The sequence below is a fragment of the Bos mutus genome, chromosome 8, assembly GCF_027580195.1.
Source record: "Bos mutus isolate GX-2022 chromosome 8, NWIPB_WYAK_1.1, whole genome shotgun sequence".
Classification (NCBI taxonomy): Eukaryota; Metazoa; Chordata; class Mammalia; order Artiodactyla; family Bovidae; genus Bos; species Bos mutus.
In genome coordinates, this window is record NC_091624.1 from 11,852,329 (window position 1) to 11,879,416 (window position 27,088).

The window sequence follows — 27,088 nt, forward strand, 5'->3', positions numbered from 1 at the left end:
AATATTAAAAAAAAAAACTTTACACTAAATCTGAAAACAAATTTGGCCTTTTCCTTCATTTTCCTGTACATCACTACTGTATCTCTATATCCCCAAACGTGTGGTTATTGGATAGCATAACCAACTCAGTGGACATGAATTTGTGCAAACTGGGAGACAGTGAAGGACAGGGAAACTGGGAGTGTGGCAGTCCACGCAGTCACAAGGAGTCAGACACGACCTAGCCACTGAACAACAACCAGAAATTTAAAATTGGGAGTGATAGCATCATGGCAGGACAAGATGCTCTCTTTGTCTCTCCCCTTCAATCTACAACCAGGAAAACATCCACAACTCAACAACTGGGCCTCTGCCCAACACACCAGGACACTAAAGAGTTCCACACATCTGCACATCTAAGGTGGGCGCAATGGAACACATGGAAGGGGTAGAACTGGAGGATCAGCATAGGCAGTGCCTGCAATTTGGCCCCTGAACCATGGCAGCCGAGCCCACAGGCCCCGAAAAGCCTGCAGCAGCAAGGGAGGCACCGCACCTGACTCCAGCCTAGACTTGCGGTGGCACCCACAGCCTCAGATAACTGGGCAGCAGGGGCAGTGAGGCCTGTGGCCCTGTACCTCCAGCTAGCTGCAGAGCCACCCACAACTCTGACGCCCCATCCTCCACCTGCAGTGGGTGAGCCCAGAAACCTGCGAATATCAGACAAGGCAGAGGCGCACATGACCCCGGTTCCTCCTCCTGGTCTTCCCCCTCCTCCTGCAGTGGCAGAGCATGTGACTCAGGGGATACCAGAGAGACCACCATCCTAGTACCGCAGGCAGTGACAGCAGTAACACCAGAAACAGCAAGGCATCAACAACCCTAGAGACACAAGCAGTGATAACAAACGCACTGGGTGACAGCTCTGACATAGACATTGCAGGGTCAGCTCAGTTCAGTCGCTCAGGTGTGTCTGACTCTTTGCAACCCCATGAATCGCATCACGCCAGACCTCCCTGTCCATCACCAACTCCTGGAGTTTACTCAAACTCATGTCCATCGAGTTGGTGATGCCATCCAGCCATCTCCTCCTGTCCCCAATGCCAACCAGCATCAGAGTCTTTCAATGAGTCAATTCTTCGCATGAGGTGGCCAAAGTATTGGAGTTTCAGCTTCAGCATCAGTCCTTCCAAAGAACATCCAGGACTGATCTCCTTTAGAATGGACTGGTTGGATCTCCTTGCAGTCCAAGGGACTGTCAAGAGCCTTCTCCAACACCACAGTTCAAAAGCATCAATTCTTCGGCGCTCAGCTTTCTTCACAGTCCAACTCTCACATGCATACATGACCACTGGAAAAACCATAGCCTTGACTAGACAGAGCAAAGTAATGTCTCTGCTTTAAAATTTTTATTTATTATTTTTTTACTTTACAATATTGTAATGGTTCTGCCACACATGAACATGAATCCACCATGGGCGTACACGTGTTCCCCATCCTGAACCCCCCTCCCGCCTCCCTCCCGGTATCATCCCTCCGGGTCATCCCAGTGCACAATATGTCTAGCTTGGTCATAACTTTCCCTCTCTGCTGCTGCTGCTGCCAAGTTGCTTCAGTCGCTAAGGGAAACGAAAAAACTTGTGCTGTAGTGCCACCTGCTGGAAAATAAGAGAAAGACTTCTATATACAATAGAGAAATGACAGCCTCTTCAATAAGTGGAGCTAGAAAAACTGGACAGCTACATGTAAAAGAATGAAATTAGAACACTCCTAACACTGTATAGAGAATGAGATGGTTGGATTGCATCACCAACTCAATGGACATGAGTTTGAGTAAGCTCTGGGAATTGGTGATGGACAGGGAAGCCTGGCGTGCTGCAGTCCATGGGGTCGCAAAGAGTCAGACACGACTGAATGACTAAACTGAACTGAACTGAACACCATATACAAAAATAAACTGAAAATGGATTAAACACCTAAACGTAAGGCTGGAAACTATAAAAATCTTAGAGGAAAACATAGGCGGAACATTCTGACATAAATCACAGCAAGATCTTTTCTGAGCCACCTCCCAGAGTGATGAAAATAAAAACAAAAATAAATGGAATCTAATTAAACTTAGATGCTTTTACACACCTAAGGAAACTAAAAATAAAAAGAAATTCCACAGAATGGGAGAAAATATTTGCAAATGAAGTGACTGACAAGGGATTACTCTCCAAAATATATAAACAACTTATGCAGCTGAGTATTTTTTAAAAAAACAAACAATTATCTGAGAAGAAGAAGAAGAAATACAGAAGGTAGCAGAGTGTTTATTTAAAAAAATAACAGCTGAGGACTTCCCAAACTTGGGGAAGGAACTGGGTATACAAGTCCATGAAGCCAAGAGAATACCTAATTACCTCAATGCAAAAGGATCTTCTCCAAGATACTGTCAAAAGTCAATGAAAAGGAATTTTAAATGCAGCAGTGAGAAAAGAATGGCAACCCACAAAGGAATCCCTATTAGCTATCAGCAGATTTCTTAGCAGAAACTCCACAGACCAGGAAGAAGTAGAATAACAGCCTCAAAATACTGAAAGATAAAAACTGGCCTCCAAGAATACTTTATCCAACAAATTTATCATTCAGATATAAAGGATAAATAAGGGCTTTCCCATAAGGGAGAAGGAAATGGCAACCTACTCCAATATTCTTGCCTGGAGAATCCTATGGACAGTGGAGCCTGGAGGGCTGCTGTCCATAGGGTCGCACAGAGTCGGATACGACTGAAGTGACGTAGCATGCACGAATGCATTGGAGAAGGAAATGGCAACCCACTCCAATATTCTTGCCTGGAGAATCCCAGGGACACAGGAGCCTGGTGGGCAGCCATCTGTGGGGTTGCACAGAGTCGGACACGACTGAAGCGACTTAGCAGCATACAAACAAAAGCTGAGGGATTTCATCAACACCTGGCCTGCCTTACAAGAAATATTGAAAGGACCTCTTCTATCAGAAACAAAAGGCAGAAGTACACAAAACTTTGAGTAAGGTGATAAACAGACAAACAATTAGAAAATTGCAACTGTATATCAGAATAGGTTTTTAAACACTTTATATAACATAATGGTTAAAAGGGAAAATATCAGAAAAAAACAATAGCTACTTCAATTTGGTAACAAACAGAATATAAAAAGGAATGAATTTGAGAAAACAAAAACAAAAGGGGAAGAAGAACAGAATCCATATAGGCAAATGAAGGTAAGATGCTATCAGCAGAAAAAGTACTATGTAAAATAGTACCCATGACATATCTTACACAAACATCATGGTAATCACCAAGCATAAATCTAGAATGGAGACACAAAACATAAGGAAGAGAAAACTGAAAAAAACATTATAGAAAACCACCAAACCAAAATGAAACATGAAGAAACAATGGAAACATAAAACAACCAAAAACAAAAGCTAGAATGGCAGTACTAAGTCCCCATGTATCAGTAATCACCCTACGTGTAAATGGAGTGAGTTCACCAGTCTAAAGACACAAAGTGCTGGATGCATTTAAAAACAAGAGCAATTCAAACCTGTGTGGGTTAAATTTAGCACTTACAATATGGGCAGAGACTACTTATATAGTCATCTATATTAGAATTCTTGAAGAATGCTAAGAATGCCCTGCCCCCAAATGTTTTCCTCATTGACATTTTATCTTCAGTTCAGTTCAGTTCAGTTGCTCAGTCGTGTCCGACTCTTTGCGACCCCATGGACTGCAGCACGCCAGGCCTCCCTGTCCATCACCAACTCTTAGAGTTTACTCAAACTCATGTCCATTGAGTCGGTGATGCCATCCAACCATCTCATCCTCTGTCGTCCCCTTCTCCTTCCACCTTCAAACTTTCCCAGCATCACGGTCTTTTCAAATGAGTCAGTTCTTCACATCAGGTGGCCAAGTACTGGAGTTTCAGTTTCAGCATCAGTCCTTCCAATGAATACCCAGGACTGATCTCCTTTAGGATGGACTGGTTGGATCTCCTTGCCATCCAAGGGACCCTCAAGAGTCTTCTCCAACACCACAGTTCAAAAGCATCAATTCTTCGGCGCTCAGCTTTCTTTATAGTCCAACTCTCACATCCATTTGATCTTCCCAGAGTGTATTCCTTTGTGTTTAAGCAATGCTATCTTTTACAATGCAAATATTTACTTTGCCAACTTATTGTCATTAGTTTCATGTAACCAGTTGCTTGTTATTTTTGTCACTGTAGCAAAAGAATATTACAAAGCATAATCATTCAGATATATATGAAATTCTTATTTTTGATCAGGTGCTGGTTATAATAAGAATGGATTCAGATGGAGAAAAACATTTACTCATTAAAATCCTTAACAAAATAGAAGGTAGGGAGTTTTAAATTTTGCTTAATTTAATAACAAATGCTTGAACATATAAAAATGTATTGATCTAGCCAAGTTTTTAATTAAGATATTAGTAACATACTATAAAATTCATACTTTAAAATATATAGTTTGGTGGGATCTAATCAGTGTTTAAATCAATGTGGACTGTAAATCTGAAATGTAAATATACTATAATGTACTTATGTATATATTATGATTATTATTACCAGTTGATACCGTTTATTGTTAAAGTTACTAATAATACAGACTATTTACAAACCTATGAGTAGGTTTCATTAAGGCAGCTTTTACAAATGAAGAAACTAAAATTCATAAAGTTGATGTATCATGCCAAAATCACAAGTTAAGTGAAGGAATCAGGATTTGAACCTAAGTCCCTCTTGTTCCATGGGGTTCTCAAGGAAAGAATACTGAAGTGGTTTGCCATTCCCTTCTCCAGGAGGCCTGGCATGCTGCGATTCATGGGGTCGCAAAGAGTCGGACACGACTGAGCGACTGATCTGATCTGATCTGACTGATCTCTCTTGCTCCAGGGTCATTTTTCAACTCTTCTACACCAACTACTGCCCCCTCTGTCAACCCTTTCCATCTTGTGCTGTGGAACCCATTGCTAAAATAGAAACTCTCCTCCTTCTTCACCTCCTTGTTTTAAGTGAAACTCAACTTTCCCTAGATGATAATGCTTCCCCTGTATGCCTTTCATATAGAAGCTGATAACTTTCTCTCTGTATGTATATAAGAATGAGAAGGCCATTTTGTGTTTTCCATTATCCTTTCCAAAACTTTATTCCTCATCCTTTGAGGCTATGCCATATTGCCGTGTCATTCTCTATTACCCCACAATCATCCATGAACAGTTTTGCACCTGGCTCATGGTACTCTCTTTATTCCTGCCTGGTCCTGCCATTGAACTAGATGTCTTTAATGTGAATGATTCATTCAACACCCTGACCTTATAGTTTCATTGGTCTTCATAACAAATATACTCATTCCTTGGCTTTGCTCTCAAACTTTCGATAATGCAGAACTATCCTGCCTCTAACTTGAAACTCTCTGTCTATAGGTACCTCGGGCTCTTTCATGATCTTCAGCATTCTAAAGATGATAAACTTTCAACTCCTTTTTTCATTTCTTTCTTCTTCCATATTTGGTGATGGCCATCAGTTTAAGCAGTCTTGTCCTTCTATTGTACCTTCCATTTAAACTTCAGCTCTGAATCAGTCAAGATTTCATCTCTCTATCCCTACACCCAAGATGTTGTGCATTATTGGAGAAAATCAAGTAGATTGGTACCACTACAAAATCAGGCTCCCTGAACTTATATGGGCTTTTAATACTTTTCAGTAATCTTTGTATATGTTCTTAGCTTCCATACCTACCATACTAATGGCTATACCATACAGCCCTACCATGCCACTCATCCCCTCATTTTGAGAAGGGAATTATGCCTTCTACTTGGATGCAATCTCAAAAACAACAGAATGATCTCTGTTCATTTCCAAGGCAAACCATTCAATATCAGAGTAATCAAGTCTATGCCCCAACCAGTAAAACTGAAGAAGCTGAAGTTGAATGGTTCTATGAAGACCTACAAGACCTTTTAGAACTAATACCCAAAAAAGATGTCCTTTTCATTACAGGGGACTGGAATGCAAAAGTAGGAAGTCAAGAAACACCTGGAGTAACAGGCAAATTTGGCCTTGGAATACGGAATGAAGCAGGGCAAAGACTAATAGAGTTTTGCCAAGAAAACGCACTGGTCATAACAAATACCCTTTTCCAACAACACAAGAGAAGACTCTATACATGGACACCACCAGATGGTCAACACTGAAATCAGATTGATTATATTCTTTGCAGCCAAAGATGGAGAAGCTCTATACAGTCAACAAAAACAAGACCAGGAGCTGACTGTGGCTCAGATCATGAACTCCTTATTGCCAAATTCAGACTGAAATTGAAGAAAGTAGGGAAAACCACTAGACCATTCAGGTATGACCTGAATCAAATCCTTTATGATTATACAGTGGAAGTAAGAAATAGATTTAAGGGCCTAGATCTGATAGATAGAGTGCCTGATGAACTATGGAATGAGGTTCGTGACATTGTACAGGAGACAGGGATCAAGACCATCCCCATGGAAAAGAAATGCAAAAAAGCAAAATGGCTGTCTGGGGAGGCCTTACAAATAGCTGTGAAAAGAGGAGAAGCGAAAAGCAAAGGCGAAAAGGAAAGATATTAGCATCTGAATGCAGAGTTCCAAAGAATAGCAAGAAGAGATAAGAAAGCCTTCCTCAGCGATCAATGCAAAGAAATAGAGGAAAACAATAGAATGGGAAAGACTAGAGATCTCTTCAAGAAAATTAGAGATACCAAGGGAACATTTCATGCAAAGGTGGGCTCGATAAACGACAGAAATCGTATGGACCTAACAGAAGCAGAGGATATTAAGAAGAGATGGCAAGAATACACAGAAGAACTGTACAAAAAAGATCTTCACAACCCAGATAATCACGATGGTGTGATCACTGACCTAGAGCCAGACATCCTGGAATGTGAAGTCAAGTGGGCCTTAGAAAGCATTACTACAAACAAAGCTAGTGGAGGTGATGGAATTCCAGTTGAGCTACTTCAAAACCTGAAAGATGATGCTATGAAAGTGCTGCACTCAATATGCCAGCAAATTTGGAAAACTCAGCAGTGGCCACAGGACTGGAAAAGGTCAGTTTTCATTCCAATCCCAAAGAAAGGCAATGCCAAAGAATGCTCAAACTACCGCACAATTGCACTCATCTCACATGCTAGTAAAGTAATGCTCAAAATTCCCCCGCTACTAAAGTAATGCTCAAAATTCTCCAAGCCAAGCTTCAGCAATACGTGAACTGTAAACTTCCAGATGTTCAAGCTGGTTTTAGAAAAGGCAGAGGAACCAGAGATCAAATTGCCAACATCCGCTGGATCATCGAAAAAGCAAGAGAGTTCCAGAGAAACATCTATTTCTGCTTTATTGACTATGCCAAAGCTTTGACTGTGTGGATCACAATAAACTGTGGACAATTCTGAAAGAGATGACCTGACCAGACCACCTGACCTGCTTCTTGAGAAACCTATATGCAGGTCAGGAAGCAACAGTTAGAACTGGACATGGAACAACAGACTGGTTCCAAATAAGAAAAGGAGTACGTCAAGGCTGTATATTGTCACCCTGCTTATTTAACTTATATGCAGAGTACATCATGAGAAATGCTGGGCTGGAAGAAGCACAAGCTGGAATCAAGATTGCCAGGAGAAATATCAATAACCTCAGATATGCAGATGACACCACCCTTATGGCAGAAAGTGAAGAGGAACTCAAAAGCCTCTTGATGAAAGTGAAAGAGGAGAGTGAAAAAGTTGGCTTAAAGCTCAACATTCAGAAAATTAAGATCATGGCATCTGGTCCCATCACTTCATGGGAAATAGGTGGGGAAACAGTGGAAACAGTGGCTGACTTTATTTTGGGGGGCTCCAAAATCACTGCAGATGGTGATTGCAGCCATGAAATTAAAAGATGTCTACTCCTTGGAAGGAAAGTTATGACCAACCTAGATAGCATTTTACAAAGCAGAGACATTACTTTGCCAACAAAGGTCTGTCTAGTCAAGGCTATGGTTTTTCCAGTAGTCATGCATGGATATGAGAGTTGGACTGTGAAGAAAGCTGAGCACCGAAGAATTGATGCTTTTCAACTGTGGTGTTGGAGAAGACTCTTGAGAGTCTCTTCGACTGCAAGGAGATCCAACCAGTCCATTGTAAAGGAGATCAGTCCTGGGTGTTCATTGGAAGGACTGATGCTGAATCTGAAACTCCAACATTTTGGCCACCTGATGCGAAGAGTTGACTCATTGGAAAAGACCCTGATGCTGGGAGGGATTGGGGGCAGAAGGAGAAGAGGATGACAGAGGATGAGATGTTTGGACGGCATCACCAACTCGATGAACATGAGTTTGGGTAAACTCCGGGAGTTGGTGATGGACAGGGAGGCCTGGCGTGCTGCGATTCATGGGGTCGCAAAGAGTCGGACAGGACTGAGCAACTGGACTGAACTGAACAAATTATAAAAGAGAAATAGTACTAACTTCCTTCTTATTATCACCAAAACTACTGTCATATAAAGTCAAGCAAACAAAAACATGAACTTATTAAACATTACTATATCACACCTTTGAGAACTCTACAGTTGACAAAAGTTCATGAATAGAGTGTAGAATTTATATGAACTGGAATTAGCTATTCTTAAACCAACTATGTCTATCAAAAATAAATGGTACATGTAGGTATAATAAATTTTAATATATTTTTTCAAAATATAACAAATAATGTAAGTAATTTAAATATAATTGAGAAGCATGAGTGAATCTACGAAACAGGTAGTATACAATAAGACCTCTTTTTCTTACACAGCAAGTAGAAAGGAAAAAAATTCTATCATAGTGAAATATCATCTCTTGCTGTCTAGTTATATACAAAATTTTTGGCTAAAGGAAAGGTAAAATCTACCATAATTTTTCGCAAAGTAAAATGAACTACACAGAACTGGTGTGTTTCATTACTTTAGCATTAGGTTTTTAATCCATTTTATTATTTTATATAATAAATTCAGAATTTCCCTGCTTATAATCACACAGCATACACACACACCAGAAATAGTGCCCATGGCTCAAACTTTCTGATTTCCTAGACTTAGAAAAATAATCCTTGTTCACGGGCCTTTAATTTATTTTTATGGCAGTAAAATATATGACCTAAAAATAGATACGAAAATATACTGAAAAAAAACTTTTCGTATTTCTCTTTTCTTCCCCCAACAGGTTTGACACTGATTGTCTTACATTCAAACAAAAGAAAAGACTTTCTGGAATCCGAAGGTGTTTTAAACAGGTGAAAATGTACTTGTTCATCTATGGGTAACAGACATACCAGATCCATAGGAAAAGCACAATTTCTCCTAGAACTTAAAAAAAAAAGTTTAATAACACCTGGAATTAATGTATGCCTTTACCCTCTTCCTGAAAAAATTCCTTAACTAAATTCATTGCCTTATGTATTATTGTTGTCCAGAATTTTTGCTTAATCTTTTTTTAATATCTCCAGATTATCATTTCTATTGTTAGTGTCGGTACAAGGAGTACCTCTTTAGACCTACCCTTATTTTTAACCAGTGTTTTTGTTCAGCATTACTTCTTACATTTTCTTCCTTCTTTTTGAGTTTCCTTCTCCTGTAGTACATCTTTTAGAAATTCTTTCAGTGAGAGCCTACTAATAATAAATTTAGTGTTGCTTGTCTAAAAATGTTTTTACTTTGCCTTACTTTATGTAGAAATTATTTCTAGATAGAAAGCAGCGGTAGAGAATTTTAATTATAGTAAATGCTATGTTGTATGAAATTTGAAGATGGGAAAGATAAACTCAAGATATTTAAGTATCCATCATTTGGTTGTTAAACTATTTATGAAGCCCATTGAGGAAAAAAAAAACATTTCAAAGTTGTCAGGTAATATTCTACTGTTAATATATAGATTATCAAAGATTAAAATCTCCCATCTGTAAGAAAATGAGATTGATTTCTCATGGTGATTTGTGTATTATTGATAAGAATCAGATAATAAAATAGGGTCCTTTGCATTTGAGGATGTGAAAAAAGTCCACGGTTTTTTTATATTCTTTTTATATATTTTATATATAAATATTTTTTATATTTTTTAAAAGTATGACCATCAAAAAGAAAGATGAAAAGACATTAGCACAATTGGAGAACAAATCAACAGGAAATACATGTGTCTTTCCAAGATAAGTGGGCATAGATTAGAGAAGAATTTCTATAAAATAGCCAAAGCAGTCGTCTTTTCGCATTCCAAGGGTATAATGATACAAGTCTAATTCTCTTTTCTCGGCTTTCTTTTGTCTTTAGTACAAGTTTCTGTGTAGTTGCACCCAATCAATACATTGGAGCAGATTTCCCCTGGAGTAATTTCTCATTTGTGGTGGAATATAATTTTGTAGAAAACTCTTGTTGGACTGAACATTGTGAAAAATTGAATATTCCTTACATGGCCTTTAAAGTGATTCTTCCAGACACAGTTTTAAAGAGTAAGAATATAATTTAAATTCTTTTTTTTTGCTCCATGACCATAAAAATTTTCTGTTTTTTTTTTAATTTCTTATTTATGGAAAGAGAATAAGCTATAGCATTAGAAGACTAGAGTTCAAGCTCTAACTTCACCATCATCTGTGTGACCTTGAACAAAGACTTTAACTATCTCTGACCTCATATTCCTCTTTTGAAACTAACCTTTACTGATTCCATTTGTCTTCATTGCTTTAACTTCTAAATTTTACTTATAATAACACAATTTAATTATGTCTAATCTTAATCACGACTGAGCAACCGAACTGAACTGAATCTTAATCTGACTTTTATGCAACAGTATTTTTACTGAATTTCAGGGAAAATATGTAATAGTATGTTGACTGACACAGAGAACTTTTAATATGCAACAAAAACTGTGCACAAATGCTTGGAAAAGAGTCTAAACCACTTTACATAGCATTAGGTTTCTTTGTGTTTCTCAGTAGTGCTTCACATGATTAAGGTTGTGAATTCTCAGATCCACTACATGAAAAACCCTATATGTGTTTAGTCACAGTGCTCCTCTCTTTCAAAACTTGCCGTAAGTTACTTTCCACCCACCTCGAGTAGGAAATTTTAATTCTGAGACATTGCAACTCAATTCTAAAAATACAGTCACTGTAATTATTACTTTGGAATCCTTGATATACCGAATTAAGTGTTGCTGTTCAGTTGCTAAGTCATGTCCTACTCTTTTAGAATTTGTGAACATCATTAAATGATTAAAACATGGGTCCAAGAAAGGATAATACATAAGCATTCACCTTTGAACTTAAATTATTCAAACAATTCCTTATTTGGGTCATTTACAATGCTTTGATTTTCTACTATTATACCATAAGATTTATAGGAATTTATGTATCTTATATATCTTTATGTATTTGTTCTCAGAAGTAAAAACTCTAAGGTAAAATGAGTTTCTGGGTCAAAGGTGTGCACACGTTTATATATTGCTAATATCTTTGCAGAAATTCTATCCCAGTTTATATCTATGCAGAAAGTATGAGAGGATCTTTTCCCTCATGTTTTTACTTTGAGTAGGTATTATTAATCTTTTAAATTTCTGAGAGGATTAGAGATGGATAATGTTTTACAGTTGTGTTAATTTGCATTTCTTTGATTATCTGTATCATTTCATAAGTGAATTGATCTTGCATAGCCATTCTTCTGTAAACTGCCTGTTTATGTCCTTCATCCACTTATCTATTGAGGCATATAATTTTTGTCCTATTCATCTATAACACTCCTTATGGATTATTGTACATACTTTAAATTTTGATATAAATCAGTATATATATTTATACAGGAAATGTCCAATAAATACTAATTGAATAAGGCAGATACTAATATTCAGGTAGAGTATGATCCTATTTTTTCCTTTATTTTTTCAAGTGCATGTACATGTATAAGTATAGACAAGTAAAATACATGAAAATAGTTTGGAAGTATATATTGAACTCTGTTCTTAGTATATAGTAGTTTTAATAATAAATGTTTTATTTCTGGATAGTAGAATAACATGGAGAAGGAAATGGCAACCCACTCCAGTATTCTTGCCTAGAGAATCCCGTGGACAGAGGAGCCTGGTAAGCTGCTGTCCATGGGGTCACACAGAGTCGGACACGACTGAGGCGAATTAGCAAGCATGCATGCATTGGAGAAGGAAATGGCAACCCACTCCAGTATTCTTGCCTAGAGAATCCCGTGGACAGAGGAGCCTGGTAAGCTGCTGTCCATGGGGTCACACAGAGTCGGACACGACTGAGGCGAATTAGCAAGCATGCATGCATTGGAGAAGGAAATGGCAACCCACTCCAGTATTCTTGCCTGGAGAATCCCAGGGACAGAGAAGCCTGGTGGGCTGCCGTCTATGGGGTCGCACAGAGTTGGACCCGACTGAAGCAACTTAGCAGCGGCACCAGCAGTAGAATAACATGTGGTTTTTATTTTATTCTTCAGGCCTTTATTCTGAATTCATATTTTTTCAATGAACATGTTTTATTTTTATACTACTCTTTGAATATACGTCTGTTATTCTCATGTTTAGTAAAAAGAGGAAGAACAGAGGGAGGAGAAAAAAGAAACATATTGATCATGTTTTTCATATTTAGGAAGCAGCTTGCTTGATAGTTTTGGTGGTTTTCTCTTGGAAATTCAGATTCCATATATGTTTTTTGCATCTGAAGGACTTCTTAATACTCCAGAAATACTACAGTTGTTAGAATCCAAGTAAGTTATTGATTCCATAACTTTACGAAGATATATATATACCTTAATGGACTAAATATTATGTTATAATGTGGCACTATTTCTTTCTGATTCAAGCCTGGAATTACATCACATAAGATAGTTTTCCATAGAGTTTATGTCAATTTATACTTCTCTCCCTATAGCATACCATCATACATATTGAATATTGTCTTTTTTGGTATATATCAATTTTGTAGAGAAATAATATTTATTTCAATTCATATTTTAATTGTATTTCTACTGTTACCAACAAATATGAATATTTTATGTTGGGGGTGGTTTCTGCGAACTGCATGGTCATATCTTTGGGTCACTGATATTGAGAATGAGTATTCTGATTTAGAGGACTTTAAATACTGCTTAGGGACTCCCCTGGTGGTCTAGTAGTTAGGACTTTGCTTTCCAATGCAGGAGGTGCTGGTTCAATCCCTAGCTGGGGAGCTAAGATCCCTCATGCCTCACTGCCAAAAAAAGCAAAGCATAAAACAGAAGTATAACTGTAACCAATTCAATAAAGACTTAAAAAAAATACTGCCTTGGAATCAAGATTATGAAGTTCTGAATGAATTCTCGAGTTTTTAGGCCTTTCAACTGATATAAAAACTTTATCATAGCATATAAGTTGTCACAGAAAGATTAGACATTGGGCTCTCTATATCAAGGAAGGATAAATATGCTGTGACCTTAGTTAAAATGCAGATCTATTTTCCATGCTTTTGTTTTTGTATCTTAAGACTGTGGGGCATTCAAGAAAACTATGAGCTTATAAAAGTTAATTAAAATCTAGATCACTTTTTAGGAGAAAGAAAATAAAATTCTGATAAATGTAGAATGTTTTGATTTAATGAATTATTACTTACGGAGACAGAATAAATTGATCAAGATGTTTATAATAGGGGGATTCCCTGGTCGTCCAGTGGTTAGGACTCCCTGCTCTCACTACCTAGGGCTGGGTTCAGTCCTTAGTGGGAGAACTAAAATCCCACAAGCTGTGCAGGCACTGACAAAGGCACAGCCCCCCAAAACCCCAAAACCAAGCAAACACAAAAGACATTTATAATAGTATCATATACAGTAATATTTGGCAAAATACATAAGGCAGCACATATCTCAACTAATCTGTCATAGACTGAATAATTCATAGTCTATATAATTCATAGTCTGAATTATTCATAAACTCAAGTTTATAAAGTAGAATAAATTGATGTATGAAATTTGCAAAGTCATTCAAATAGTCTGATATGCCAGAGGACAATCTAGTTTTTCTTAAAGAATTTTTCTTAGCCATATGTCACCCCAAAATACTGTATTTTACAGCTATAACATCACACTAGTGGAGAGATGCTGCAGCGAGTCACTGAAACTCTTTGGAGGTACAGAGCATTATGTGGTGATGACAATTGATGAGCACTCTACTGTAATTTTGCAGGTAAAACTATACAGTAAAAAAATGTAAATCAAATGTATTAAAATGTATGTGTAACCATGTAAACATTATCAGAGACTATAGTTGGAAGAGCTTCAGTTCAGTTCAGTTCAGTCGCTCAGTAGTGTCCGACTCTTTGCGACCCCATGAATTGCAGCATGGGAGAAGGCAATGGCACCCCACTCCAGTACTCTCGCCTGGAAAATCCCATGGACGGAGGAGCCTGGTGGGCTTCAGTCCATGAGGTCGCTAAGAGTCGGACACGACTGAGCGACTTCACTTTCACTTTTCCCTTTCAGCATTGGAGGAGGAAATGGCAACCCACTCCAGTGGGACCAGATGCCATGATCTTCGTTTTAACTACACTCTATTCATGATTTCTTCCAAAACTTTGCAAAAGGGCCATAAGTGCTAAAATCATCACTGTGGGAAATGGCTATTACCAGCCTTTTTCAATACCTTATAATTTTTAACATACTTTAAGAAGGCAGAGCAAATAGAAACTCTTTAATATTATGTCAGTTCAGTTCAGTTGCTCAGTCATGTCTGACTATTTGTAACCCCATGGACTGCAGTACGCCAGGCTTCCCTGTCTATCACCAACTCCCGGAGTTTGCTTAAACTCGTGTCCAGCTAGTGATGCCATTCAACCATTTTATCCTCTGTTGTCCCCTTCTCCTCCTGCCTTCAATCTTTCCCAGCACCAGTCTTTTCTAATGAGTCAGTTCTTCGCATCAGGTGGCCAAAGTATTAGAGCTTCAGCTTCAGCATCAGTCCTTCCAATGAATATTCAGGACTGATTTCCTTTAGGATTGATTAGTTTGATCTCCTTGCAGTCCAGGGGACTCTCTAGAGTCTTCTCCAGCACCACAGTTCAAAAGCATCAATTCTTCGGCACTCAGCTTTCTTTATGGTCCAACTCTCACATCCATACATGACTATGGGAAAAACCACAGCTTTGACTAGATGGACTGTTGTCGGCAAAGTAATGTCTCTGCTTTTTAATATGCTGTCTAAGTTTGTCATAGCCTTTCTTTCAAGGAGCAAGCACCTTTTAATTGCATGGTTGCAGACAGCATCTGCAGTGATTTTGGAGCCCAAGAAAATAAAGTCGTGATTGTTTCCATTGTTTCCCCATCTGTTTGCCATGAAGTGATGGGACCCGATGCCATGATCTTAGTTTTTTGAATGTTAAGTTTTAAGCCAGATTTTTCACTCTCCTCTATCACTTTCATCAAGAGGCTCTTTAGTTCTTTGCTTTCTGCCATAAGGATGGTGTCATCTGCATATCTGAGGTTATTGATATTTCTCCCTGCAATCTTGATTCCAGCTTTTTTAACATACTTTAAGATAGAGCAAATATAAAATCTTTAATATTATGTACTGACCTATTTTAAAATACATTTATAGAATAATTATAGTGTTAAAACTTTTAAAAATCAAATTCTAGCCACTGTTTCTTAAAAGGAAGTAACATACTAGTCTGTAACTGATAATATGAGATTTCCTCTAAAGTGGGGATTGACTATAAATAAGGCAGTTTTTTAAAAGAGAGAGAAGATTTCTTTAAAAATTCATATATTTTTAAATTTAAGGTATATGAATCTCCCTGATATGTTTGCTTGATTGGAATGCAAATTACAATTAATTTAATAGTGTGGGATTGGAGAGCAGAAACCAGTTTGATGGTATGGAGTATACATTAAGGTAGAAGTCTGATGACAAGCAAATATAATAATGTAAGAATTATATGACAGAAACAAAAAACTGTTAGAAGAGTTCTTATAGGATATTGTGTCTTACATATTTAAATTTCTTAAATAACAATTATTTGTGGGAGGGATATCCTGTTTGGGAAAAATTTTAATCCTCGTTTACATTACATAATTTACTGTTAGAATAAAACACTTTCTGAATTATTTGTTCTATCAAAAATTAATTTTGTTAAAGGAGATAAGGGATTCTAGATCATCAGCGAAAATTCCAATAAATCTACTTAGCTGCATTTTCATCTTCCTTAAATAAGTATTCAGTACAGATCATCCCACAGGGTTTTGTCCTTAAGAGTAGTCAGATCCCAGTCTACAGAGGATTTTGCCCAAATAGGAGCACTCTGTAGGCTGCTTTCTTCCTGTCTAGGACTTTGGGAGGTTCATGAACCTTCCTAGCTGAGGCCATCATTAACGGTTTTACATCTATTGTAGCTTTTCCCCTACTGCTTTCAGTATGACTTTCATTTTTCCATAAAAAGCCCATACCCATGCTTCTTCTCAAGTTATAATTTATATATTATAGGTTCTTGAAATATAATAACAATAATTTTATAACAACTGGTCAACCTAGTGAATATTTTTATTTATTTTCTGGTAGGACCTAGAAGAATTAAACTGTGAGAAGGCATCAGACAATATCATTATGAGACTGATGGCATTATCATTCCAGTACAGCTATTGTTGGATAATTTTATATGCCAAAAAGCCATTAAACTCAGAGTAAGTAACACTTCTCCATCCAAATTCACATATATATCTGTTAAGTTATTCAGTCTTCTTCTTTGAACAAAAGTAGCTATGTCAATTTTCCTCTTGTTCACCTAGTTTGCTTTAAGTAAGGGATTCTCAAGGTGGAAGCAAGTCCATAGGAAGACAAATCAGAATTTTGGAGATGATCTATTTCCCCTGGAAATAGAACAAATCATCTTCCCCTCCTTTTCCTCACTAAGAATTGTTGTCTTAAGTGTTTCACTTTTTGTTCATTTTTAATTCTGGACTCATCTGTTATTGTTGCTAAGTCGCTTCAGTCGTGTCCAACTCTGTGTGACTCCCATGGACTGCAGCCTACCAGGCTTCTCCGTCCCTGGGATTCTCCAGGCAAGAACACTGGAGTGGGTTGCCATTTCCTTCTCCAATGCATGAAAGTGGAAAGTGAAAGTGAAGTCGCTCAGTCATGTCCGACTCTTATCGACCCCATGGACTGCAGCCTACCAGGCTCCTCCATCCATGGGATTTTCCAGGCCACAGTACTGGAGTGGGGTGCCATTGCCTTCTCCCATCTGTTATTAGGTTGGTGCAAAAGTAAAATTGCAGTTGGTGCAACAGTAATTGAGGTCCAAAAATAATTGCAGTTGACTTTTGCACCAACCTGTTACTTTTGTTCCAGACACAATTATTATCACTTTTGCACCAACCGCAATTACTTTTGAACCACAATTACTTTTGCACCAACTGCTTAACCTCAATTCTTCTGCACCAACAGCAATTACTTTTGCACCAATCTAACAAGTCATTCTTAAATCACTCCTCCCTAAAAATCGTGTGAAAATACACTAACTAGCATCTTACTATACTTTCTTCCACTGATGCTCTTAACTGAAAAATTACCCCCAAAACCCATGCCAAGACACTGGCTCTAGTTACCATCATGTGTCTCTCCTTTCCCTCATTCTGAGTTTTATGAATGTACTGCTTTCACTTTCTCCTTTTACTCTTTGAAATCTAGCTTTTGTCTCTACCTCTATACTGATCTCTCTCTCTCAGAGGTCACTCATCATTTGTGGCTTTTTGATGATCAGCTCCAAAAATATTTCCACTTCACTGCCCTGAAGTATTTAAGACTATTGTCAGTGCCTTCTGTCTCAAAACTCTTTGGTTCCATGGCACTTGCATGTTTCTGATCTTCTATCTCACCATTTCTTCTCTGACTTTACCTCTTCTGCTTCCTTGTCCCAGTCTCGAAATAGATCTGAAATCTCTTTTTTTCCTTCTATTTTGTCCATTAGAAATCTTATCCTCTCGATAGCTTCAGTCAACATCTTTCTGCATATAATTACTGTATTTGTATCTGCAGCTGCAGTCTCTCTTTGAAATCTCTGACATGTGTCTCTAACTTTACATATTATATTTCCATTCTGATATTCCACAGGCTCTCAAATTTTACATAGTATGAATTCACTATATTCTCTATTCCTGCCCAAAAAGTATCTGCTCTTTTCTTTCCTTTAGCTATTTATGACCATTGCCTCCCTTTTAGTCACCAAGACTGGAAAACAAATGCTATAGATTCAACCAGAGTACTTTCTCTTTCATCTGTCCCCTCACTCTATCTGTATTACAAACATTTTGATTCAGATTCTCATTATTTTATGTGGACAATTATAACAAACTACCAATGGTTTCCCCACCTCCAGATGGCTCTCAGTGTTACTCTCCATAAGCCGTCATACACACAATTAATATTCCCACAACCAGGCTCATATTATTTCACCCTGATAAAATACCTTCAATGATTTCCCCATTATTTACTGAATACATAGACCATTCACCCCAATATTCAAAATCTTCAGAATATAATCCCAACCTATATTTTCAGGCGTACTTTTCACTGCTTTCTATTTCAATCAGAAGTTCTGCTCATTGGCTTGCAAACAGGGTCCTTGCTTTCCTACTTCTAATTTTATTCATACAGTTCTATCTTTCTACAATATTCCCTGTATATGCATGCACACGCCATCCTGTCCAACTCTTTGTGACCCCATGGACTGTAACCCACCAGGCTCCTCTCTCCATGGAATTTTCCAGACAAGAATACTGGAGCAGGTTGACATTTACTTCTCCAGGGGATCTTCTCAGCCCAGGGATCAAACCCATGTGTCTTGCAACTCCTGCTTGGCAGATGGGTTCTTTACCAGGTTAGTCACTGGGGAAACTCCCACCATCGTCCCTACTTCCTCCAACTATTTCATCTGGTGAAACTGGGCCCGTTTTTTAAAGACTAATCTACTTTTTCTATTCGACCTTTCTTCAGTATCCTCCACTCATGCATACAGATCAATATTTAGTTGTAAACTTTCCATCCTTCAAACTCCTTAGCTCCCTGTTTTTTCCTCATCTTTGATATTTATCATCTTTAGTTTTATATTATCATTTTGGAGCCCTTGCCCTATAGCACTGACCACGTTGCTTTCACATGATAGATTCTTGGTAAATACTTCTTGATTGAATGAATGAATCTTTGCAATTAAACTGCACACTAGTCATTCACTTTTCTAATCCCTACAATACTACATAACCAATACCACATCAGTCATAGTAGAAGTTTCAAAAATATTCTTTAGTTATTAGATAAGGCACAGATATCTTATTTAACATTCTTGTTTGACTCCATTTTTGCTTATCTTACTGTACCAAGCTCTTCATATACAGCTATTATCATGTGGGGAGAAGTGTAAGTCAGAATGTAAGAATATGAACAACTTGGTTCTTATTCCTTCTTCTATTAACAATAATCTCTAGCACTCATTTAACCTAGTTTTTCCTTTCTACCAGAACTGAAAAATTAAAATAATTATTCAGGTCTCAAATCTTCACTTTGAAGATTAATAAAGGCTATAATGCATTTTAAGTTTTATCAAGAACTTGGAGGTATTCTGGATAAACAATTGATTTGAAATTTTTTTAAGTTGTTTTTAGATTGGTATCCACCTAGAGATGCAAATGTAGTACAAGAGATGATAAGAGGAGATTTCCACTTATTTTTATCCAGATTTTCATGAAAAAATTAATTAAGTATAGTCTGAGATAGATTTATGTTCAGGATGTGAAGAATTATCACTTATTCACAGTAATATATTATTCTAAAATGTAGTTCTTTCCAGACTTCTAGGTATCTCAGTTCCATATTTCTAGAAGATTGGAACATTTTAAAAGTATTTTAATTAACTGACCGAATGAGGAAAATTGAAACTACAAAATAAATTGTTCCAGTTATCACTACCTTAGTCATTCATGCCATTAGTTCTTGCTTGAGAAAAAGTGCTAGGAATCCCCAAGACAACTCCCAAGTTTGGTGCTTTGTTAGGAGTATTCATAGCACTGAGCATATTCTTGTGCTCATGGCTATGATTTATTACAGTGAACAGTTACAAAGCAAATTCAGCAAAGGGGGAAAGGGCATGGAACAAATTCCAGGGTAAACTAGGAGGAAGCTTCCAAGAGTCCTCTCCTAGTAGAGTCACACAGAACATGCTTAATTTTCCCAGCAACGAGTTGTGCCCACACTTGTGAAATGTTGTCTATCAGGAATCTCACCAGACACTGAGTGCCCAGGGCATTTATTAAGAGCTAGTCACAAATACAAACTCTAGACTCCAAAAAGAAAGCAAGTGTTCAATAGAAACCACATTGTTCATACAAACAGTTTAGGCACAGTGAGCCAGGCTCTCTTATCAGCCACTCTTATGAAAACAGCTTGCCTGGAAAAGAAGCCAGCAGATGAAGGAAGAGGCAGGAAATTAAGAAAGCCATTGCCTCAGTGACGTGGTTTGAATTCCTGGGTCCAACAATGTCTTCTCCTGGACCCATAGTGTTATGAACCAATAAATTTCTTTTTTGTTGCTTGGAGTACTTAAAGTGGATAAAGGTAATAGAAATATTCACTCACAGCTCAAGAGTCACATCTGACCTGCTTAATAACTATAGAAGGAAAAAAGGGGTGTTTTTAAGAATTATTGAGATATAACTGATTTATAAGATTGTGTAAGTTTAAGGAGTACAATCTGTTGATTTGATATATTTATATGTTGTTTTGTTGCTGTCGTTTAGTCGTTGAGTCGTGTCTGACTTTTTGCGACCCAATGAACTGTAGCCTCACAGGCTCCTCTGTCAGTGGGATTCTCCAGGCAAGAATACCGCAGTGGGTAGCCATTCCCTTCTCCAGGGTATCTTCCCAACCCAGAGATCAAACCCAGGTCTCCCACACTGCAGGCAGATTCCTTGCCATCTGAGCCACTGGAGAAGCCCCTGGATTTATATACTGCAATATAATTATAATTATCACCTTGGTGTTAGTTAACACTTCTATCACGTCACATAATGATCATTTTAAAGAGTGTTTTTTTTCCCCCAACAGTTCAGGGAAAAGCCTCAGGGAGAAATCGAGTTATTCTTACTTTGGTCATGTGTTCATATCTGAACCTGATACTTTGGCCAGGAAGATAAAGTATTCTATTTGGCTAGGTTTCAATCACATAGCCATCCCTGGGGCCAGTAAGAGGATAAGTTAAACTTCTCCCCACCCCGCCCCCACCCCCCACACAGAGCATTCTCTAGATTTAATAGTACTATTGAAGAAAGGAGGTGGAATTGTTTTTACAAAAGAGTGCTGAGTGGACAAAAAATATGACATTATGACATGTGGAAAATAAAATAAATTTTTAATAAGTACAATCAGACATCAAATGAGTAGAATATAATAACATATATATATATATATATATTTTAGGTACCATCTTACAGAAAAGACTCTTCATCACCTAGCACTGATTTATGCAGCTTTGGTTTCATCTGGGCTAAAATCAGAAGAACTGGATGTAAAGGTATTCTTTTTCTATGTTTGTTCATGAGTATTTTTCATAAACCAAAATTATAATGAAACTCAACTGCCCTGTGAGAAGAAACATTAAATGGGTAAACTAAAAAAATATTGAAAGCCATATAAAGAACAGTTTTCAAATTAACATATATTCTTTAAACTTAAATTTCTACTCTAAAAGCCTTTAATGAATTTAAATTCATAATTTGTCTCTACCTCTGAGATTTTTTGGAAACATGTCAGAATATGAATAAAAATAAATATCCCTTGATCAAAAATATTCACTTATGGAAGATATACTGTTTATATCTACTATAAAATAGAAATTTTATGACATATGAATAGAGGAATACCTTGGTGATCTCTAATCAATCTTCTTTCTTGGCTTTGTTCAATGTCCCACTCTGACGTTTAGATAGTTTCTCCAAATGGAGGGCTCAGTTCTCTACTGTTATCACTTTATATTCTTTCTTTGATAAACTCAGACATTTCCCACAAATTTAGCTTTCATGTCTAAGAAAATCCTTAACATTTTTCTAACTTTTCTTAAAGTCTGCACCAATATTCTAGAATTCTACTGGAAATGCCTACATGAATATCCCACAGGTACCTTAAACTCTGCATATCCAAAACACAATTTGTATCCTCCCCCAAGGCAATGGCACCCCACTCCAGTACTCTTGCCTGGAAAATCCCATAGATGGAGGAGCGTGGTAGGCTGCAGTCCATGGGGTCGCTAAGAGTTGGACACGACTGAGCGACTTCACTTTCACTTTTCACTTTCATGCATTGGAGAAGGAAATGGCAACCCACTCCAGTGTTCTTGCCTGGAGAATCCCAGGGACAGAGGAGCCTGGTAGGAGGCCGTCTATGGGGTCGCACAGAGTTGGACACGACTTAGCAGCAGCAGCAGCAAAACAAATACATGGCCAGTTATTTGCGCAGTAAAAATGGGTTTGTATGGGATCAACAAATAATTGCAATTTAGGGTCTGCAACATTAGAAACCATGGGAAATATGGGAAACCATGTGCAAGTCCAGGCCCAGAAAGGAGAGGGGAACTCTTTTAAAGAGGGAAAAAGAAAGTTGGAAAGTTATAATAAACAAAGAGTCCATTGGAGGAGTTGAGAGTTCAAAGTATAGTGACTTTTCATCAGTGGAGTTGTGACAGTCTCTCATTGGCTGAACTCTTGCCAGGAAAGAAGAGGAAGTCTTTCTTCTTACTGGACTCTGCTGTCATGGTAGGACATGAGAGCTCCTCCTTCTGGTCTCCTAACTCTATTTTAATTAACATTTTTGTTAATTTTTACACCTAGTTTATGGCATTACTATTCTAAGCTAATCAGTAGCAAAATCCTCCCTTTAACTCTGCAGCGTCTCTAGATTATGCCTCTCCTTGCTACTCCCATTGCTATTCCCTAAATAAAGGCCTTCACCTCGTATTTGGAGTTTTTTCCTAATTAATCTCCTTATTTCTACTCTTTTCCCACTCCCATGCATCATGTATATTGACACCAATTACATTTCTGAAATACAGATGTGATACTTCACTACCGAGACTGCAAGCTCCTAAAGGAAAGGGAACATGTTTTTTTGTTTTTGTCTTCCTAGCACTAAGCAGAGCCTACATAGCAAGCTCTTGAAAAATATGTTGTTGAGTTGAATTGTCTTGCTCAAAAGATCTTCTACAGCCTCCTACATCATCAAAATAGAGTTGACCACAGCTGATTCAAACTCCTCCACAATTTGACCCATAGCTTAGCTGTGTCTGACTCTCTGGGACCCCATGGACTGTAGCCCATCACCAGGCTCTTCCGTCTATGGAATTCTCTAGTCAGGAATATTGGAGTGGGTTGCCATTTCCTTCTCCAGGGCATCTTCCTGACCCAAGGATCAAATCCTGTCTCCTGCATTGCAGGCAGGTTCTTTACCATCTGAGTCACCAGGGAAGCCCTAGTAATCCTAGAATCCTTAAAGATATTATTCTACTCACCATTTCCTGAATATGTCTCCACACTATCATCTCTCAGCCATGTGATTCTGTCCTGTCTTTCCCCAGAAATACTATTCCTTTAAACATTATTGCCTTTAAAAAAATTTTCCCCAATTATACTCAAGATAAATTTCTCCTCCCATCCTCCAAATAATATTTCATATCTTTATTATAATATAAGGTATTTATTCATGTATCATCCACTCTGAACCATGAGAACTAGGCCCTTTTCCTTGTAAAACCTATAGCATTCTAGCACAGTGTTTTGTACACAGTAAAAATATTCCACAAACATCCACTGAATAGAATTCAGGGAAAGCAGAACCTGTTAAGAAAATCATCAAATGATCTATTTGAAATAAAATCCAGATAATTTTGATCCTATGATGCATTTTTAACAAAGAAATACAATTCTCAGAAAAGTTACCTAAATAAATGTAAATTTCTCAATTATTCACTCAAGGGAGGTTTCACCACTTAATCAGCCTCTTTTCTCTTCACTTAATAGTGAGCAGTGCAAAACATGATTTAGAGAATCATTTTATTCTTCTCTACATGGGGTATCTGATACCAATAAGTGACAGTATTCAGGTACAGTGACATGGCCTACAAAGTATATGTTCCAAGGAAGGCATTTGGGGATGAAATAGGAATTACTGCCCAGGCACAATCCATTCCAAATGAAAGTCTCTTCCTACCTGACTCCAACTATTCCAAAAGCTTTTCAAGTTTTCCTAATGCTCTTAAAAGTAGGTCCATTTTTCCATGAAAGTTGAGAAACAAATATGATCAAATTGCTCTAATTTTGTTATTAATATATCACCAATACTCAAGCCTCCCATTCTCCTACTTGATGACATTGTTACATTAAAGGGGGTTACCTAGACATATTATTTTAGAATAATTTGGTAATATGGCTTTTGGCTCTTCAGTTCAGTTCAGTCGCTGAGTCATGTCCAACTCTTTGCAACCCCATGGATGGCAGCAGGCCAGGCCTCCCTGTCCATCACCAACTCCCGGAGCTTACTCAAACTTATGTCCATTTAGTCGGTGATGCCATCCAACCATCTATCTCATCCTCTGTCATCCCCTCCTCCTCCTGCCTTCAAACTTTCCCAGCATCAGGGTCTTTTCAAATGAGTCAGTTCTTCACATCAGATGGCCAAAGTATTGGAGTTTCAGCTTCAACATCAGTCCTTCCACTCAACACTCAGGATTGATTTCCTTTAGGATGGACTGGTTGGATCTTCTGCAGTCCAAGGGACTCTCAAGAGTCTTCTCCAACACCACAGTTCAAAAGCATCAATTCTTTGGCACTCAGCTTTCTTTATAGTCCAACTCTCACATCCATGCATGACTACTGGAAAAACCATAGCCTTGACTAGACAGACCTTTGTTGGCAAAGTAATGTCTTTGCTTTTTAATATGCTGTCTAGGTTGGTCATAACTTCTCTTCAAAGGAGTAAGCATCTTTTAAGTTCATGGCTGCAGTCGCCATCTGCAGTGATTTTGGAGCCCCCAAAAATAAAGTCTGCCACTGTTTCCACTGTTTCCCCATCTATTTCCCATGAAGTGATGGACCAGATGCCATGATCTTCGTTTTCTGAATGTTGAGCTTTAAGCCAACTTTTTCGTTCTCTTCTTTCACATTCAACAAGAGGCTCTTTAGTTCTTCTTCACTTTTTGCCATAAGGGTGGTGTCATCTGCATATCTGAGGTTATTGATATTTCTCCCAGCAATCTTGATTCCAGCTTGTGCTTCTTCCAGCCCAGCATTTCTCATGATGTACTCTGCATACAAGTTAAATAAGCAGAGTGACAATATACAGCCTTGACAGACTCCTTTTTCTATGTGAAACCAGTCTGTTGTTTCATGTCCAGTTCTAACTGTTGCTTCCTGACCTGCATACCGGTTTCTCAAGAGGCAGATCAGGTGGTCTGGTATTCCCATCTCTTTCAGGATTTTCCACAGTTTATTGTGATCCACACAGTCAAAGGCTTTGGCATAGTCAATAAAGCAGAAATAGATGTTTTTCTGGAACTCTCTTGCTTTTTCCATGATCCAGTGGATGTTGGCAATTTGATCTCTGGTTCCTCTGCCTTTTCTAAATCCAGCTTGAACATCTGGAAGTTCACAGTTCATGTATTGTTGATGTCTGGCTTGGAGAATTTTGAGAATTACTTTACTAGCGTGTAAGATGAGTGCAATTGTGTGGTAGTTTGAGCATTCTTTGGTATTGTCTTTCTTAGGGATTGGAATGAAAACTGACCTTTCCCAGTCCTGTGGACACTGCTGAATTTTCCAAATTTGCTGACATATTGAGTGCAGCACTTTCATAGCATCATCTTTCAGGATTTGAAATAGCTCAACTGGAATTCCATCTCCTCTACTAGCTTTGTTCGCAGTGATGCTTTCTAAGGCCCACTTGACTTTGCATTCCAGGATGTTTGGCTCTAGGTGAGTGATCACACCAATGTGATTATCTGGGTCATGAAGATTTTTTTGGTATAGTTCTATGTATTCTTGCCACCTCTTCTTAATATCTTCTGCTTCTGTTAGGTCCATACCATTTCTGTCCTTTATCAAGCCCATCTTTGCATGAAATGTTCCCTTGGTATCTCTAATTTTCTTGAAGAGATCTCTAGTCTTTCCCTTTCTATTGTTTTCCTCTATTTCTTTGCACTGATCTCTGAGGAAGGCTTTCTTATCTCTCCTTGCTATTCTGTGGAACTCTGCATTCAAATAGGTATATCTTTGCTCTTCTTTGCTTTTCACTTCTCTTGTTTTCAAGTTATTTGTAAGGCCTCCTCAGACAGCCATTTTGCTTTTTTGCATTTCTTGGCCTTTTGCATTTTTGGCCTTTAGGGCCGAAAAAAATCCATCAGGTTGGATTACTTTTTTATTGCCAAGCATTTGGAAAGCCTAGCCATAAAAAGAGTATTGCAAAATTTAAATATATTTTCTTGAATTAAAAGAAAATACTGCTAATATTTTACTGTTAGTATTTCATCCCATATTTTACTCTAAAATTCAAAAAAAGTTCTATCAATTTCTTACGAACTCTCTTTGTAGAAAAATGTATAGATACACATATGCAAATTTTTGAAAACAATGTTAGGCAGGGGTTCTTGAATCTCCCAAAGTCTAGCTAGGAGCTCCAGAATCCCCACCCTAGAGTATAGGTAATAGTCATTACCATTATAAAATTATGCCCTTTAAAATAAAATTTATATTTAAATGTCTCAGATCTTCTCAAAACATCCAAAACTTTTAATAAAATAAATCTGGAATCAAACCGTGTATTTCTGTGTATTCTGTATATTTAATATAAAGAAAGTCCTTCTTTAGTATGCATATGTTATTGTTCAGTCACTAAGTCATATCTAACTCTTTGTGAACCCAGGGACTACAGCATTCCAGGCTTCCCTGTCCTTCACGATTTCCAGAAATTTGCTCGAACTCATGTCCATTGCTTTGTATTTGTTATTCTTTTGAAAG

At 37.8% G+C, this 27,088-nt stretch overlaps 1 protein-coding gene across 1 annotated transcript in view; it reads left to right on the plus strand.

The window, feature by feature from the left end:
- SHOC1 (shortage in chiasmata 1) overlaps positions 1 to 27,088 on the plus strand; it is an 84,032-nt gene that overhangs the window by 45,772 nt on the left and 11,172 nt on the right. Inside the window, exons 17-23 of the mRNA XM_070376077.1 lie at positions 4,290 to 4,362; positions 9,234 to 9,303; positions 10,334 to 10,512; positions 12,664 to 12,781; positions 14,120 to 14,231; positions 16,599 to 16,720; positions 21,507 to 21,600. Coding sequence (XP_070232178.1) covers positions 4,290 to 4,362; positions 9,234 to 9,303; positions 10,334 to 10,512; positions 12,664 to 12,781; positions 14,120 to 14,231; positions 16,599 to 16,720; positions 21,507 to 21,600 — 768 coding nt within the window. The remainder of the gene's footprint in view (positions 1 to 4,289; positions 4,363 to 9,233; positions 9,304 to 10,333; positions 10,513 to 12,663; positions 12,782 to 14,119; positions 14,232 to 16,598; positions 16,721 to 21,506; positions 21,601 to 27,088) is intronic.